Source organism: Emys orbicularis, chromosome 15 (assembly GCF_028017835.1).
Source record: "Emys orbicularis isolate rEmyOrb1 chromosome 15, rEmyOrb1.hap1, whole genome shotgun sequence".
In the NCBI taxonomy this organism is placed as follows: domain Eukaryota; kingdom Metazoa; phylum Chordata; order Testudines; family Emydidae; genus Emys; species Emys orbicularis.
In genome coordinates this window covers 30,941,941-30,959,114 of record NC_088697.1, presented here as the reverse complement: position 1 = coordinate 30,959,114, position 17,174 = coordinate 30,941,941, and the positions used below count along the sequence as shown (strand labels likewise).

The 17,174-nt window shown below is 45.4% G+C and overlaps 1 protein-coding gene across 8 annotated transcripts in view; it reads left to right on the top strand.

Moving 5' to 3' along the window:
- USP28 (ubiquitin specific peptidase 28) overlaps window positions 1–9,753 on the top strand; it is a 41,929-nt gene extending 32,176 nt beyond the window's left edge. For 4 of the 8 annotated variants that reach the window (XM_065417292.1, XM_065417293.1, XM_065417291.1 and 1 more), the window contains 6 exons: window positions 3,668–3,846; window positions 3,937–4,015; window positions 4,644–4,723; window positions 5,919–6,042; window positions 7,174–7,372; window positions 9,578–9,753. In XM_065417292.1, the coding sequence (XP_065273364.1) occupies window positions 3,668–3,846; window positions 3,937–4,015; window positions 4,644–4,723; window positions 5,919–6,042; window positions 7,174–7,372; window positions 9,578–9,753 (837 nt within the window). Of the gene's footprint in view, window positions 1–50; window positions 237–1,397; window positions 1,494–3,667; window positions 3,847–3,936; window positions 4,016–4,643; window positions 4,724–5,918; window positions 6,043–7,173; window positions 7,373–9,577 lie in introns of all 8 variants that reach the window. The other 4 variants (XM_065417287.1, XM_065417286.1, XM_065417289.1 and 1 more) reach the window with 3 other exon arrangements.
- The last annotated feature ends 7,421 nt before the right edge of the window (window positions 9,754–17,174 follow it).

Here is a 17,174-nt window from a genome sequence, read left to right as displayed (position 1 = left end):
TGGTTTTCTGTTTGTTTCTTATTCTCTTTCTCCTCTTTCTGCTGCCACAGCCAAAGGAGGCAGAACCAACGAAGACCCAGCTGAGAGAAACAGCCCTTACAGTTCAGTCAGAACAGCAACAAGATGCTAAAGGGACAGAGTCTGCTGCCCAGCCTAGCTCACAGGTCTCTGAAGTGGAGATCCCCAGAGTGGGGAAGATTCTGGTTAGATCTGATGCAGATGGATATAATGAGGAGGTACAGAGCCCAGTGCAGGAGCTAGTTATTTTTCTGGCATTAATCTTTGCAATTATGGGTTGCTTTGGGGCTTTCTGAAGATTTGTGGGGAGTAGTGGTTTTGACATGAAACTGTGTAGTTCAAGTATATTTTTCCCTCTGTAGTAAACAAAGAGGTTGGATCCAATCGTTTAGCAATTTACTTTTTAAAACTATTTGAAAAGTTGTCTGAAAAGTGACTCTGTAAAAACACACACTCATCTTATTTTTTAAGTCCTCTTCCTCTCCTTCCTTTCCTTCCTGTCACTCATATCTAAGGTGTTTCTAGGGCGCCTGGCTTCACAAGGAGGTTTTTGTACTTTTTTTTTTTCACCCAGTAGTCAATGGCTTTGATTCTACTTTTCACATAATCATCATAATCGTCAGCTGACAATGTCATGCAGTCAATGCCATGAGACTTTTCCAATCACAGGTACTGTATCTGATGCTGGCAATTGAAAGAGCCCCATTATGAGGCTCAGTATACCACATCAGACACCTTAAAAATGTTCATAGTCTTTTTTCTAAGTATAGTTGCACATCAGCTACACAAATCTGTCTGCAAGAGAATTAATTTGTTCAGACAATTAGTTTACATGGGCATTTTTAGGGTTTGGTGTGGGTTTAGCATTGTCCTTTGCATAAACCAACATTTATGTTTTGTCTCAAGGATTTTATCAATGCAATAGCTCCATCTGTTGAGCTGGATGTGACCTGATTGCATTAAATATACACTTGTGTTGTAATGGTAGGACAGTGGAATGCTCTGCCTCAGGCATTGCTCTCATGTTAAATGGTAGTTTTGCAAGGTTCTCCCCAGTTATGTTTCGTGTGCTCTGTATTTTCACTTACTGATGACTTTGGGGGAAAGAGAGTGCAGGAGGAGTAGTTGGGGTGGCACAGCGAAGGGTTCAAACATCTATAGCAGCATGGGCCGTGCACGCAAGAGGTGGACTTGCACATAATGATAATAAACTTAAATTTGTAGTCAAATGGCAGCTCTGGGTTATCGCATCTCCATTCAGATCTGGACAACTTTTCTTTAAAACTTTACCTTTTTTGTACTTTTTTCTTGTATCACTACAGCTTTTCTTCTATTCCTCTCTGTTTTTGTGTGTGGGTTTTTTGTTGTTCTTGTGGTAGGTGATGCTTAGCCCAGCCATGCAGGGTGTGATCCTGGCTATTGCTAAAGCCCGTCAGACATTTGACCGGGATGGGTCTGAAGCAGGGCTTGTTAAGGTACCCTTTTATTTTCCTTTAAAAAAATCTCTTAACACACAAGTCTGACATCTTCAGTGAAAAATGCGTGCTATTTCAACATGTTACAGATGTGAGTTGGCCACTTCTCTCTCTTCCTGTGCAGTTCCTCTTCAGCTAAGTTTTTTTTCTTTCTATTCCACGTTTCCGTTTATCCACTCCATTACTTGTACTAAGAGGACTCTATTAAAGAAAGATTGTCAGGCTAAACCCATTACATTTTATAAGCATCCTTTCTTGTGTTACAGATAACCCGTTAGACTGCAAGAACGGAAAGATTTTCAAAACTCTGATTTGCCTTCCACGTCTCATGCTTGAGCACAAAATTGCAGTGTTTAGGTTGCACACAATGTTTTTGTTTAAAACGTATGCACACACACAAACGTTGGAATCTAAGGCAAATAATATAGAAATATTTCTAGTAGTCCTAGGTTTGGGAAAGTCTGTTGTTGCCCCCTTCCCAAGCCTGCATTTTGGGCCAGATTAGACCTAATATTGTCCATTTAAGTGAACAACCCCACAGTGTTTATATCTAACAAAAATGGGAGGTGTGGGTGGGCATGTTAGGAAGGTAGTGTAAGTCCAAATCCTGCGAACATCTATGCATGTTTTTATCTTTAGTCACATTAGTCAATGCATCCCTTGAGTAAAGTCAAGCAAGTGCATTTGCCATAGTCTGTTTAAAGCAACAGTTTGAGAGTTAAGAGACCTGAGTTCTTGTCTCAACTCTGATCATGACTTGCTGCGGGACCTTGGCCAAATCACTCCACTTCTCTCTCTCCCCAAGTGCAAAAATGATACTTCCCATACCTATCTCACAGGAGCTTGTGAGGTTTAATTATGTCTGAAAAGCACTTTGGAGCCCTTGGATGGAAGGTACTGTATAAGTGCTCAATATAATTATCACCAGAAAATACAAATTAAATTTTAATCATAACCAGGCCATATGTGGTGTGTAATTAAATTTGGGCCATAAATGTACACACTTACTGTAGGAATTTCTGTAAAATATGTCCTCCTAAGCTTATGCAATGGGAAGAGGGACTAGAAAAAGGTAAATATTGTAAATATTCCTGAACAGAGAGCGGGTCATTGCTAGTTTGGGCTAGATATTGTAGAGAAACAAACAACTGAAGTTAAATTAAAAGAGGGCTTAGGAAAATTCATTCATTCTACCATCCTATTGACTTCCGGTAGTACTAACTCACACCAGTGACTTCCTGTAATTGCAATTGAGAATGAACATCGGACGGGGCTTTTGGTTTACTGACTATCATGTATTATTGCTCAGAGTAACATTTTGCCAGCTGCATTCTTGTTCCTCTCACATTTTAACAAAGGGTTGAGATGTCTCTAAAGAGTTCCTTAAAATGAGCACTTGGACTGGGATCTTCAAAAATGCCTAAGGGAGTTAGGCACCCAACTCCATTGAATGTCAGTGGAGCCAGTGCTTACCTCCCTTGGGTTCTCTTTTTAAAGGTGATGTTTTTGCTTAAGGCATAGATTGATATGATTCAGCCGTCTTTATAAAGTGGAGATGGTATATTGGTTGGGTGGAGCTGTCCTCTGACTTGGTATAGAAAATTCTCTAAGAAGCCTGGCTAGTGTGTCTTGCTCACATGCTCAGGGTCATACTGATCACCTTATTTGGGGGGAAATTTCATTTCAGACCCCAGCCAGCCTGGCAGGGACCTTTGGGGATTTTTCGCTTTTTATTGCGTTATGGGGCGTGGTTTGCCTGCTGGTATCATCTGAGCCTATCTCACCTAGTCAGTTCCCTGCCATCAGAGGGGCCTTGGGCATTGGTCTCTCCTCAGTCTCTCCTGTTCTCTGCCTGTAGCACTCAACAGTGTAGTCTCTTGTAGTTAACTGAAGTTACTGGGCTCAGCATAGGGTTATCCAGAGGATATATAATGGCATATCACATACAGGAGGTCACACTAGACAATCTCATGGTCCCTTCTGGCCTAAAACTAATGGAAGATGCCCTAAGCAACTGCCAGCTAACGTAAGTAGCAGTTAGACATCTCTGCACCGAATCCTGTCAAGTTACAGGACAGTTATAGCCTTGTAATCAACCTTCCCACTGCAGGTTTCAAATTCAGTGCGCAGCACTAATAAAGAATAGGCGTTTAGCATTTGCTTGACTTTGATAGGCATTCCATGAAGAGTACTCCAGACTGTATCTGCTGGCCAAAGAGACCCCAACCCCTCACAATGACCCCCGGCTGCAACACGTGCTCATCTACTTCTTGCGGAACAATGCTCCCAAGCAGGTAGTGGAGCGGACCCTCCTGGAGCAGTTTGCAGATAGAAACCTCAGCTACGATGAAAGGTTTGTGCCAGGGGATCCACTATCATGACTTTCTGATTTGGGATTCTGTAGCTTCGCTATTCTCTGATGTCTCTCTGTTGCACTGAACAGGTCAATTAGCATTATGCAAGTAGCACGAGCTAAGCTGAAGGAGATTGGCCCTGATGATGTGAATATGGAGGAGTATAAGGTAAGGGACTCGAACCTTTTCCTTTTCTCTAATGCCTTAGTGCTGGAGGTGTCCCAAAGCAGTGAGCAAGATAGTGGCAGTGCACTGACTGTGCAAACAAACACAGCAACTATTACATACCCATTGGTAACGTTATATAGTCAGAAGCATTAGGAGCTGTTTCCTGAGGCGTTCTGACCAGGACACAGGGGTTTCAGTTTAGCCCTATCCCTTTTGAAAGGTGCTGTGGGATCTTTAACTTGCTCCTGGAACAGTCAGTCTATATGATCAGAATGGAAGCTGTGTAGCTAACCTCTTCCCCCGCACCCCTCAACAGATCATCAGCTGTTTGTGTTTTCAAACTTTTTCTAGAGGACTCATTCGGTGCTCCCAGTTTGGAGTTAAACATTGCCAGAGACTCCTCTGTCTTGGTGAATGTGTCCTTGGGCTGTATGGGGAAGCAAAGAGGATGTTGAGAACTTGCCCCCAGTTCGAGTGAGCTCATGTCCCATGTCAGAGCTCTCCGTGCCAGAGGCTGAATGAGCTAGCATACCAGGTTTTGCTGGGGGTGGAGGACTTGTCCCAGACATACGGGTACATGAAAGCATGTTATTGACTAACCTGTAATATTCCCTGTTACCCTAAACAGAAATGGCATGAAGACTACAGTTTATTTCGCAAGGTGTCTGTTTACCTGCTGACAGGGTTGGAACTCTACCAGAATAGAAAGTAGGTTTAATTTAATTATATTTACATTTTGGATGAAGCTATGGGGTAACTGATACCTAAAAGCGCCTGCTTCTCTGCTAGTACCCCTTGCTCCTGACATGCAGCACCCTATGTATTGCAATTTGGGGGCCCTTGTGCTTTTCCCAAGGTACTTGATTCCTGACCTGCCAGTACTCCTTGCTGTACAGGCTCAGAGCTGACCTTGAGTCAGAGTGTAACTATTGTGCTGAGTTAATAGGTGGATTTGTGATATGGCTTCTTACACAGTTCCTAGCTTGTTTTCCACGAGCGGAACTTTGCATTCTGGTCCTTGGAGAGGATTTAGCTTACTAACTGCCTTTACTTGGCTCTCGGGAAAGTTGGGTGAAAATGAAACTCTCATTGTGTTTGAAAACAATTTGACTCCTACGTAGAAACAGAGCTCCCTGGAACTTTGAACTGAAAAGCTGGGCTTTTTCCCCCATACTGCAAGCAGTATACCGTATAGACAGCTGTATGGAGAAAGATCATTCCTTTTCACAGAGGAGTTCAGTATTTCAGAATTTGGTTTGTTCCAGTTCGGAATGTAAACTAAAAGTTTTGGAATTCTCAAGCCCTGGCTCTGAGAGAGCTTGCTCGGCAGGCTGCCCTGGTGCCCCAGAAACCCTGGGGTCCCCGACTCTGAGGTAGTCCAGTAGGCGGGTACGTTGGCAGGAAATCAGGCAGGTCAGGGAGTTCTCCGTCGGAGCTTGGTTGAAATTGAACAGTCTCAAAAAACGTTTAGAATTAGATGAACTGGCGAGTTCGGATGAAAACGTGTTTCATCAGAATTTTTTCAACCAGCTCTAAATATAACCCTGGAGTCTCTAAAGAAAAATACTGTTCTCCAAACTTCTAATAGTGTCTTTCATCTCCAAGTTCCCACTGAAACCAGAGGAATTCTAGACCAGAGTCTAAATATTGGGTTTGAAACCAGAAAGCCAAAGCGTCCCTGAGGCATACGGAAAGCTAACCTGCCTAGTGTGGGGGCTGCTCTTGAGAGGTTTGATGAATGGAAAAGAGAGAAGGGAGCAAATAACACTGTTAAGAAGGTGACGTGTTTGTCTCTGTTGGGGAAGAAGTGGGGAATCTGGCCTGGGTGTCCAGCTTGACTGCAGCTTTTGGAATATGTGGCACTTGGTGTGATGAACTACTAACACCCTTCTCCTTCTCCAAGGTACCAGGAAGCACTGACCTACCTGGTGTATGCCTACCAAAGTAACACCACCCTGCTCATGAAAGGACCCAACCGAGGGGTGGATGAATCACTGATTGCTTTATACAGAAGAAAATGCCTCTTGGTTTGTATCTTATTGAGTCTTAAATTGAAAGTGAACAATCTCAGTGGTAGACTGGTCAGCCTTAAATACTCACCCCTTCTAGCTCAGTGATTTCAGTTCACATCTACACATTGTCTCTTCACTCCAGGTTGCCCAAAGAGACAAATGTATCATGCACCTCCTTACAGACACGGTACAAGAGCCTGTCATTAAAACAGTCTTTTAGAGAGGGGGTGGATGCCAGCCATTTGCTTTTCACCAAGAGCAATATCTACTCTTCCCTCCCTGTGGGGAGCCAGCGTTGTTTCTTTCTTTGTAACCAGTGGGAGTCTTTTGCTGGGCACTAGGTAATGTGGCTTTCCTTGGGAAAGGAATAAGCAGCAGCAGCCTGAGACTTATTTTTAGTGCCTGCTTCGTTATGGCTGCTGAGGCCAGCGTAATTATATCTAAGGCACCTATTATCATGGCATCTACCCCTTCCCAAGTACCATCACTAATATGAAAATCTAGGAAGCAAAATTCACTGAAGTGATGGAGTTTGGATCTCAGGGAATCCATTTGGTGTTTCTGGATCTGAATCTTAGCATCTCAAAGCCAAAATTATTTGTATACTTTAGAGCTAATTCTGGAGCAATATGTTCTCTCTGATCTAATCCTTCTAAGGCGGTGGTCCCCAAACTGTGGGGTGTGCCCACATTCGGGGGGGGGGGGGAGAGGAGTGTGGCAGGGTCTGGGCCAGTCCCCACAAGGGGCGGGGAGGAAGCGCCACCCAGCCCTGCTCTGCCCCCAGTTCCATTCCAGCCCCCCCCCCCCCCCCAGCTGCAGCTCTTTCTGTGGCTCCGTGGACCTAGCAGTGGCCTCGATCTTGGCTGTGGCCCCAGCTGCGGCTCCGCTCCTGACCATGGCCCCGGCGCCGGGCCCTCTTCCAGCCGCAGCTCAAGTGGGGAGGGGGGTGACCACAAAAATTTGGGGACCACTGTTCTAAGGGTTACATTCTCTTGGTGCACACGTCAGCTCCCATTAGTCCGTGTGCATTCCATACATTCCCATCAGCTGGAAGAGTCATGGGTCATGTGCAGCTTTCCCAGTAGCCTGTTCATGCTCTGAAGTCAGGGCTTTTTCAAATGTCTGTGACCCCTGATTCTCCCACAGAAGCTGAATGACATGGCAGCGGCTTTGTTTGTAAGCAGTGCGGAGGCAGATGTGTTGGAGGGCATTAACATCCTGAATGAGCTGATCATCCCCTGTATGCACCTCATTATCAATAATGACATCTCCAAGGACGACCTGGATGCCATTGAGGTCATGAGGAACCGCTGGTGCTCTTATCTGGGACAAGAAGACATGGATGGTAGGGAATTGCTGACTTGTTTGCTTCCCTTAAAATCCTATGTTCTGAGTGGTCAGGTTGTTCCATAGATCTAAACTAGAAAAGGACTTTACTGCCTATTTAAAATCCTTCCTAGCATTCTTATGATTTGCCCTGTATATGTAGCGTGTCTGGGAATTTGTGACTGGACTTAGGCCTGAAAACATGTGCTCATATTTAGAGTGAAATGTGTTATAGGACAATTTGATTGTTGTTTGTCCTACAACTACAGAAAATAGATCCCTGACCATTGAAATATAAGAAGTGAATGATTTTATAATATGTTTCAGAGTAGCAGCCGTGTGGGCTGTAGCCCACGAAAGCTTATGCTCAAATAAATGTGTTAGTCTCTAAGGTGCCACAAGTCCTCCTGTTCTTTTTAAAATATGTGACATAGGCACCTTGGTCTCATCTGTTCTTTGTGATCAGTACTTTAACCTACGTTTCAGCCAGAGTGATTTCACGGACACACTAACATTAGCAGATTTTGTTGGCTTGTATATGAATGCTCACCTGTAAGATAAGAGAGAAAAGGTTCTAAACTGACTGAGTGCATTTGTGCTTCTAAGCATGTAGCTGGCATGTGAGACACTCTGACTTCATGCTGGAAATGAGACATACTGACAGGAACTTTTTCTAGCTGTGTACAGCTTCATAACTACAAATCCATGTACTGTAGCCAAAGGGTTTGAGGAAGGGATGGGGGAAGCTAGCTGTGTCAAGCTTTGAAGAGGCTTTGCAATGAATTGCCCATTAGACCCAGAGTGTAGTGAGGAGATGCTGGTCATTCTGGGTCTGAATTTCAGTGTTGGATAACTGCGTTTATTCTGCATTTCCTTTCATGTGCCGAAGTTAAGCTGCCATGACTCCTCTCAGCCTGGGTAAGAGAACAGGCTTGAGACTCTTAACACTGCTTATTTTAACCAGCAGAGGGTAAACTTGCTACAGGAAAGTGAGGTAGAAATATGGAGGATTGTTCTCAAAATGCTGCTGCAAAGTAGAAAGCTGGAGAAATTTGCTAGCAGTTCGACTTCCCCAAATTTGGCCTTGTTATAAACTCCTCCATGTAATGGAATCCCAATAGTGAAACTTGAGATTTGAAAGGAGCAGAACTCAGCAGTTTTCCATCTCTCGTTGTGTTGCATGGGCCAAGTCTGTTGTCACCAGCCTCTGTTCATGTTGCATGTAAAATTGCTTGTGCATTAGGTTAAGTCAGTTGATTTTTTATCTGTCAGCAGCAGAAAAGGGTGTTGTGGTAATGGTTTTAAGCACATTCACCTGGAAAGTCTTGAGCTCCTCAAATTAATGAGCTACTAGAGAGCTGGCCTGCCAAGTGCTGAAATAGGGAAGGAGTTTCTGCTAACACCTGATGTGACAGGAACAGCCCTCCCACAGGAGAAATGTTTACATTCCACCATTGACCGGACAGTGAGGTCAGAATTTTTTTTACAGTAATTGGCAGTTCCGGTTAATTTTGTTATGCAGTACATCATCAGTTAGAGGACTGTGCCCTTTTCTGCTTGTTCTTCTGTTGGGGCTACATTCCCATCACTCTCAGGGAAGGGGGTGTCTACTTTTGGTTTTGCATTATCGGATGATTACAAATTTGACACGCTGTGTGTTGTTGGAGTTTACTGGGTCAGCACTTGGAGGGTAGTAATTCATGAAGGACTGAATAATGCTTGGCCTATACTAGATGTAGTGCATAAATCTGAGATTGCAAGGTTAGAGACTTAGGTTTGGGATGACCATGTAAAGTGGCCTGGATTGAGGAAAGCCTGTTTGGTAGTGGCACTGGTAACATACGCCAGTTATATTCCTAGTAACATCACATCACTGGTTTGCCAAGCAGCTAGGTTGTGATATAGTGTACGATAGTTTGTGTGTGTTAGGGGGGAGGGAGGGGAGGAGTTTGGTGTGTTCTCTCCCCCCACCCTTGAACCATATGGTATTGTCTACTGATAGAGACAAGATACAGGACTTAAATAGACCAGACATTGTCTCTCCTCCATAAAACAATACTCATCTGTATGCTCGAGGTGAGCAGTTTTTGGCTGTGGTAGATAATTATCTAAAAAGCGTAGCAGCTGTTTTTCCTTGCAACGCTAAAACCTGCTGCGATTGGCCTTTTTTTGTAACTGCCTGTTGCAGTGCATTTGACTCTTTCCTCCACCTCCACCTCCACAGCCAACCTGCAAACGAAGCTGGGCGAACTGCTCCCCAGGCTCCTGGACTGCTCTGCAGAGGTCATCATTCTAAAAGAGCCCCCGAAGATCCGGCCCAACTCCCCCTACGACCTCTGCAGCCGCTTCGCAGCCGTGATGGAGTCCATTCATGGGGCCGCACCTGTGACTGTCAAATAAACTTCCAACTTTCCAGCCCTAGATGCGGTACATAGGAACCCACCTATTGGCGTAGTATCCTGCTGTCAGACAACATTTGAATGGGAGAGGGAGGAGAATAGGTAGATAAAGACGATTCATATCCAGATGTAAACCATGCTCTTGGTGTCGATACAAAGGAATGAAAAGCAGTATTGCACTTAAGATACAATTGTCAATGAGAATGCGAAGGGCAGGAACCACTGTTGTAAGATGGCACAATATATGGCTGGCAGTAACAGCTGTTTCTCATCTCCACAACAACAAAAAATGCACTGTCTCTCCGTTCCTTGCCCCTTTCTAAAATGTCCCTCAGGCAAGATACTTGGGACAGTGACAACAGCCGCACAAGAGAATGGTTCATTGACAAATCAGTGACACTTATTAGCTTGGTTCTGGCAAACACATCCACACCTTTCTAAATTCTTAGCTGAAAGAGCTTATAAATCCAGATCTTGGCAAAGTACGGCTGGCAGGAGTCTGAGTCGGGAGACTGAGAGACAGTGAGGATTGATGGCACACTGTGTATGTAAGACAGGCAGGCAGTCATGTGTGCAGCTACATATTTTAGTTGATTGAAGTCAAACAGGAAGTTAAGTTGCCTCTTGTTTTTTTAACAGTCAAACAAATATGTCTTGTTTTGAGACAGACAAAAGCAAATAGTGACAGTGTACACAATATCACTGTGCTAATAATTAGTAACTGGTTAAAGAAAACAAAATCCCCAAAGAGAATTCCCCTCCTGGATCTGAAAATATTTCCTCCTCCACCAAGGTTATTGATGAGAAAATTGAGCATTGGACACTAAGGTTAGCGTAAAAGCAGGGCCGGCTTTAGGCCAATTCAACCAATTCCCCTGAATCGGGCCCCGCGCCCAAGCCCCGGTACGGCGTACCGGCAAGAGCCAGTGTGCTGTACCCGGGCGGCCCGGCTTCCCCAGGGGGCAATTTAAAGGGCCCGGGGCTCCCAGCAGGGGCTGGAGCCCCCGGCCCTTTAAATTGCCACCAGAGCCCCCCTGCTGGAGCCCGGGGGTGGGGCTGTGGGGCTCTGGGGGCTATTGAAAAAGTCCGGGGCTCCCGCTGCCTCTACCGCCCCGGCCCTTTAACTAGCCGCTGGAGCCCCACCGCTTCCCCAGGGCTCCCGCGGCTATTTAAAGGGCCGGGGCGGTGGAAGCAGGGGAGCCCCGGGCCCTTTAAATAGCCCCCGAGCCCCGGGCTGCTGCTGCTACCCCGGTGGGGGAGGGAGGGAGGAGGAGGGGGCACTTACTGTACATGGTGGGCTGTACCTGCACCCTCTGCCTGCACCAGCCCCGCACCAGCCCCTGTCTCCAGCAAGCCCCGCACCCCCTGCCCTGCCTGCAGCCAGCCCCTGTCTCCAGCCAGCCCCACACCCCCTGCCCGCACCAGCCCTGCACCCCCTGCCCTGCCCGCACCAGCCTTGCACCCCCGTCCTGTCCGCAGCCAGCCCCACACCCCCTGCCCTGCCGCTGCCCGCAGCCAGCCCCGCACCCCCTGCCCTGCCGCTGCCCGCAGCCAGCCCCACACCCCCTGCCCGCAGCCAGCCCCACACCCCCTGCCCGCAGCCAGCCCCACACCCCCTGCCCGCAGCCAGCCCCACACCCCCTGCCCTGCCGCTGCCCGCAGCCAGCCCCACACCCCCTGCCCGCAGCCAGCCCCGCACCCCCTGCCCGCAGCCAGCCCCGCACCCCCTGCCCTGCCGCTGCCCGCAGCCAGCCCCACACCCCCTGCCCGCAGCCAGCCCCGCACCCCCTGCCCGCAGCCAACCCCTGCCGCACTCCCTGCCCAAAGCCAGCCCCTGCCGCACCCCCTGCCCTGTCTCCAGCCAACCCTTGCCGCACCCCCTGCCCTGTCTCCAGCCAACCCCTGCCGCACCCCCCTGCGGCCCTGCCCGAAGCCAGCCAGCCCCACACACACCCCTGCCCGCCCCAGCCCTGCACCCCCTGCCCTGCCTGTACCCAGCCCTGCACCCCCTGCCCTGTCTCCAGCCAACCCCTGCCGCACCCCCCTGCCTGAAGCCAGCCAGTCCCGCACTCCTCTGTCTCCAGCCCTGCCAACCCATGCCGCACCCCCCCGTCTCCCTGCCTGAAGCCAGCCAGCCCACCCCACACACCCCTGTCTTCAGCCAGCCCCGCACCCCTTGCCCTGCCTGCAGCCAGACCCTACCTCCAGTCAGCCCCTGCCCTGCCTCCAGCCAGCCCCATGTCCAGTGGTGCCCTGCAGTTCCCAGGGCAGTAACCCTGCACACCTGCTTCAATGAGGGGGGCAGGGAGCAGCTGGGACCCAAACATGTGCACACCCTAGGGTGACCAGACAGCAAGTGTGAAAAATTGGGACAGGGGGTTGGGGTAATAGGATCCTATATAAGAAAAAGACCCCAAAATCGGGACTGTCCCTATAAAATCAAGACATCTGGTCACCCTAGCACACCCCCAGGGAGTGGTGGGGACCCACACATGTGAAAAGGAGCTCATTTCTAGTTCAGGCCCATGTTTTTAAAAAAGAACTTTAGGTAGGGTTAACATACATCCGTATTTTCCCGAAATCGCCATCCGGGACGTATGGTAACCCTATTGGTACAAAAAATACATACTGTGGCACATCCCTTAAATCAGAACTTTTTATAGGGAACCGGTTGCTAAGAAATGAAAGGCTTTTTTTTTACATTTTTTTTTTTTTTTAGTCATCCCTGCCGGGGCCCCGCCGAAAATGTTTGAATTGGGCCCTGCACTTCCTAAAGCCGGCCCTGCGTAAAAGCATGTATATTTGTATTTTTTTTGTAAAAATGTACTGGGGGAATGAGGGGAAGAACCACAGTTGGACACTTTTTAAGGGCAGTCTGTGTTTTATTTGAATAGACAAAATTGTTTAAACCAAAATGTTCTGAATAAATGGGGAAGAGAATTCCTATTTGATAGGACTATGCAGGTTTTATAAATGTGCAATAAAAACATTTGTTTTATTTTAGAGTGAAATTGCTCCCTCTCTGTTTTATTTTCCTTTGCTGTCAAGTTTTAAAACACTTCTATGTCTTGGAAAGAACAGAAGAAATGAGAACATTGGCCCACAAGATCATTTTAAACTTTCTTAAATTACAAAGATCGGAACTTCAAGAAAGTTTTGAGGCTGACATACCAAACCTGTGCTAGTTCCTCAATGAAGAAAGAATGACACCTAGTGGCAGAGAGGTTTCTGTGCTTTGTTTTTTGCTGGGTGGTGTGTTGGGGATTTTCTCTCTCTCTCTCTCTCTCTCTCTCTCTCTCTCTGTGTATGTCTGTGTGTAAGAAGAGAGAGAAAATGGTTCTGTACAGTTTCTATCGTTAGACAAAGGTGGTACTGTTGTTTCAACCCATCATTCATCAACATTTAACAAATCTGTCACTAAAGACTTGGCAACACTATAGTTTGTAATCGCATATTAACATGCTGTAAATTGTAGTGTAGATAAAGAAAAAAATATGGTACAAGTCACGTTCTATCCTAGGGTTAAAAATGGCTAGCAACAAACCTAGGGTTTAAAAACAACTAGCATAAACATTTATTGTTTGTCTGCACTACAGTTTTCAATCTTGTTTAACGTGTTAAAAAATGATTACAAGTTACAGTGTAGCTGAATCTTTAGTGTATCAGAGTCTCTTGAGTTCTCTTAAATGTAAGTTAAATAAGGGTGGAGCTAGCTGTAGTTTTTGAGTAGCTTTGAGCTGTAGTTTTTCTCCTGACTTACTTTGTGTCCAGGTGTTGTGGGGTTTTTTTACTTCAAGATAAATAGTATAAGTGTAGTTGCACATTCCCTTTTGCTCTGAATTAGCTTTTCAGTAGGAGACAAATTTCAATAGGAGACAAATCCTTCCTGGTGGTTGTACTCTTTGTCCAGACGTACATCAGCCCATCTAGCAAGAATTGAGGTCTAGACAAATGGAGCCACTTGTAGAGAAGCTTTTTGTATCTTACTTCTGGGTGAAGTTCACCCACCTTGAGTACTGGGTCACCTAAGGCTCTTTCACCCGCCTGTCCTCCGCTGTACATATTCCAGAGACTTTGACACGCAGGTTGCTTATTTTGACAGGCCACCCAAGAGAAATTCCTTTAGAGAGCCCCACTTTGAACCCCTTTCTATTTCGAGTCGTTCTGCAGTTGGCTCTCTATATGCAGAATGCCTTCAGGAAACAGCCATTTCCAAGCACACAGCAGTGAGTAATTCACTTGGATTAAATTAGCAAAGAGGAGGGAGAAACACTGTAAGCTCCTGCAGCCAAACTGTTTATTCATTTGGGATTGAAATGTTTGAGTTTCATATTCAGTTGCTCACATAAATCTGCATTATCGCAGAACCATTACCCTTTTTATAGTTAAGCTTCTGTTAGCATTTCCCTAGCAAAACACAGATTTATTCCAACAGTTCAAAACACAGCTGTAAAAATAAAATAAAATACCTTCCAGATGGGGACTCGATGGGCAAATGGAAGATAGACATTTATAGGGCTGGGTTAAGAGTGCAAAATAGTAATAATTGGTGGAGTTCTGTTTGAATGCAGACAGGTGAGGATTAGTTGTCAATGACAGGGGTGACTCACTTTGCCTGTTTAACCCTCACCTGGTTATTTAACTTTGGAGTTGGGGTTCACCCTCTTTTTCCCCAGTTAACATAGAGTCAAAACTGAAAACACTCTTAAAGAAACCACCCTACCACTGTGCAGAGATAGTTACATACCATTACCTTTTTCAGGGGTGATGGTGGAGCCAAGGGCCTTTGATATTTCAACTTTGTGGCCTTATTTGTGTTTCATATTGTCCTAAATGGCTTGCTTTTGCAAGGTGGGATGGTGGTGATTCTCTTGTTTCCTGGCTACTCTCTGTTATCATCTAGTACCAAAACACTCAAGAGACCTCCGTTTTTGGTAGTTTCAAGTCTGGCTTGTTGGAGGAGTGGTGCATGGGGTTCTGAGATATCCCTAACGCTTTGTCTTCCCTGTCCCCGAAGTGCCTATCTGTTTTGCCATATAGGTAATTTCTCATCAAGTCTTTACTCCATGACCCTGCTAACAATATTTGCTGTTCACCGCCACTCTAGACTCCCTCATGTCCACTGTGCTATGTTGAGAGTTTAGTAGAGGGTGTGTAATTTTAAAGACCCCTCTGTGCAAGAACTAAACCAGTCATACCCCTGCAAAAAGCCAGTTTGGCTGCGACCGAATAGGATGTGATTGGGGGAAATCCTAATGTACACAGAGTGCCATTGTTCGTACAGTCATGGGGATATTTGTCCCATTAAACTACTACCAAAAATATATGAACAATAGACCTCCAACTCCACACACAGCAAAAACCAAATATTAGGAAATTAAAGGACTTGTTTACTGTAACACTAATCTGCTTGAAGAGCCCAATCCAGTGTCCAGTGAATTCCATTGAAATCTTTCCATTGACATTGGATCAGGCCTTAAAGCCACAAACGCATAAAGCGAGCCTACTGACGCTAAAAAATCTGGGCTGTCACCACAATTCTCTTCTCTCCCCCCTCACTCCCTATGTTGATTTCCCCAGGGTGCGGATGACAGTGACAGCCAACACCTAAGAGTCTCTTTTGCCTTTGGGGGTTTGTCAGGCCCCTGGAAAGCAGCGAACAGTTTGTGTAGAGCTTTGAAAAGCACATTCCACCAGCCAAGAATGTTGCCCTCCTGCCCCTGCGTTTTGCATCTCTTGATCCTTGTTACAGAAATCGGACTCTTGGCTGCTGCTCTTTACAGTTCCTAAACTGTCTGTCATCGACTAATTTCCACAGCAAGCAGCTGTGTTGCCACAAATACGGGATTTTGACTTGGTGTGGGGCAGCGGGAGAGAAAGGGGGAAGCTATTGGGAGGTGAAGGCAGCAGCAGCAACAAGCATTTTTTCGCACATACTTAACGGACAACTGGGAGCAGCAGAATTGGCTGAAGAAGAATGTCGTTCCGAATTTTCGGTGGGTTCCTTTCAGTTCTTTTTAACATGAATTTTAAGGTTCTAATATGTATGCACTTGGGACCTGATCCAAACCTATTAGAGAAAATGGGGAGACCTTCTGTTGACTTGGATCAGGCTGTGAGACCACATCCTGAATTATCCATACAAGCAAAGTTCCCATTCATGAAAGAAATACGTGCATCATTTCAAGTAGCGATTGGGAGATTTGAAAGGCTGATGGAGGATGGATTGTTCAGGAAGCTCGGGCGGGCTCCCTAAAGTTCATTTTTTGGCCTGTCCGCAAAGTTTCTAAAATGTCCTGGGTTCAGCCAGGCTAGGAAAATCTCTGCGAATAACCTTGCTCTCTGCATATTGGTATCTATGCTGGGACGAAGAGCAAATTGCAAAACCAAACTTTTTAAACCAAAAGTGAACTACTTTGATTCTCAAAAGAATTCTGGTTTTGGATGGGGGCTTCCTTGGATTGATCTCACTGTCACAGACATTGTAAGCAAAGGTTTTAAAAATAACAAAACAGAGTTGTTAAATAGTACTGTAGCATCAGATTTACTCCTGATCAGGCTAAAATGAGTATTTAACAGGTTTCTTATATATAACTCTATTAGTAGTAACAGTAAGTGAATACAAGCATTTTTTTGGGTAGCCAAATGAAAATTTAGGAGATCTTTAGAGGAACAGTTACATTCTAATTGTTATACACAAGTGATCTAAAAAAGAATTAAATTGGATAACATTCTAATTGGGTCTGATATTTTTATGATTTCACTGACTAATAAATATATGCCTCTGATTTTGCACCTTTCATGGATGTGGAAAATGCATTTTTTGTATAAACTGACTTTCTATAAGAAAATTTCGCTAGATGAACAAAAATACTGCAGCGTTGCTCTTTGTAGTTAAAATCCTGCATCCCCATCTTCTCCTTTTATGCTGTTCAAGATGCAGTTACTTTTTGAGAGCACAGAAACATGTTGCCATCAAATTGAATAATTTATGTGGTGGAATTTATCTCTGTGTATAGATAGATATTTCCTCACCCACCTTGTCTCCCTACAATGGACAGTTAAGGAGCGATAACCTTCAGAATTGTGTACAGATGTTACTATCCTATCAGAAATTTCCAAAGATGCTCAAATAGAATAATCAATAACATGCTGCATTTAAAATGTTGCTAGAAATATGAAGTGCTATTTAGTTTTCTGTGTTCACCTCACTGATTTTATAGTGCCAGGCTCAGTTTGCAAGAGTCTCAGAAAAAGCTTTTGCTCTTTAAAACTTACAAACACACAGGAAGACAAAACAAATAGCAAGACTTAATAATTTCTTATGGACAAAAAAGTAGCTAATCATCCTGTAAATCATTATGGGAATTGTCTCAAAATCTGAAAAGCTAGGGAGCAGTACAGAATTCTGTGCCGGAAGTC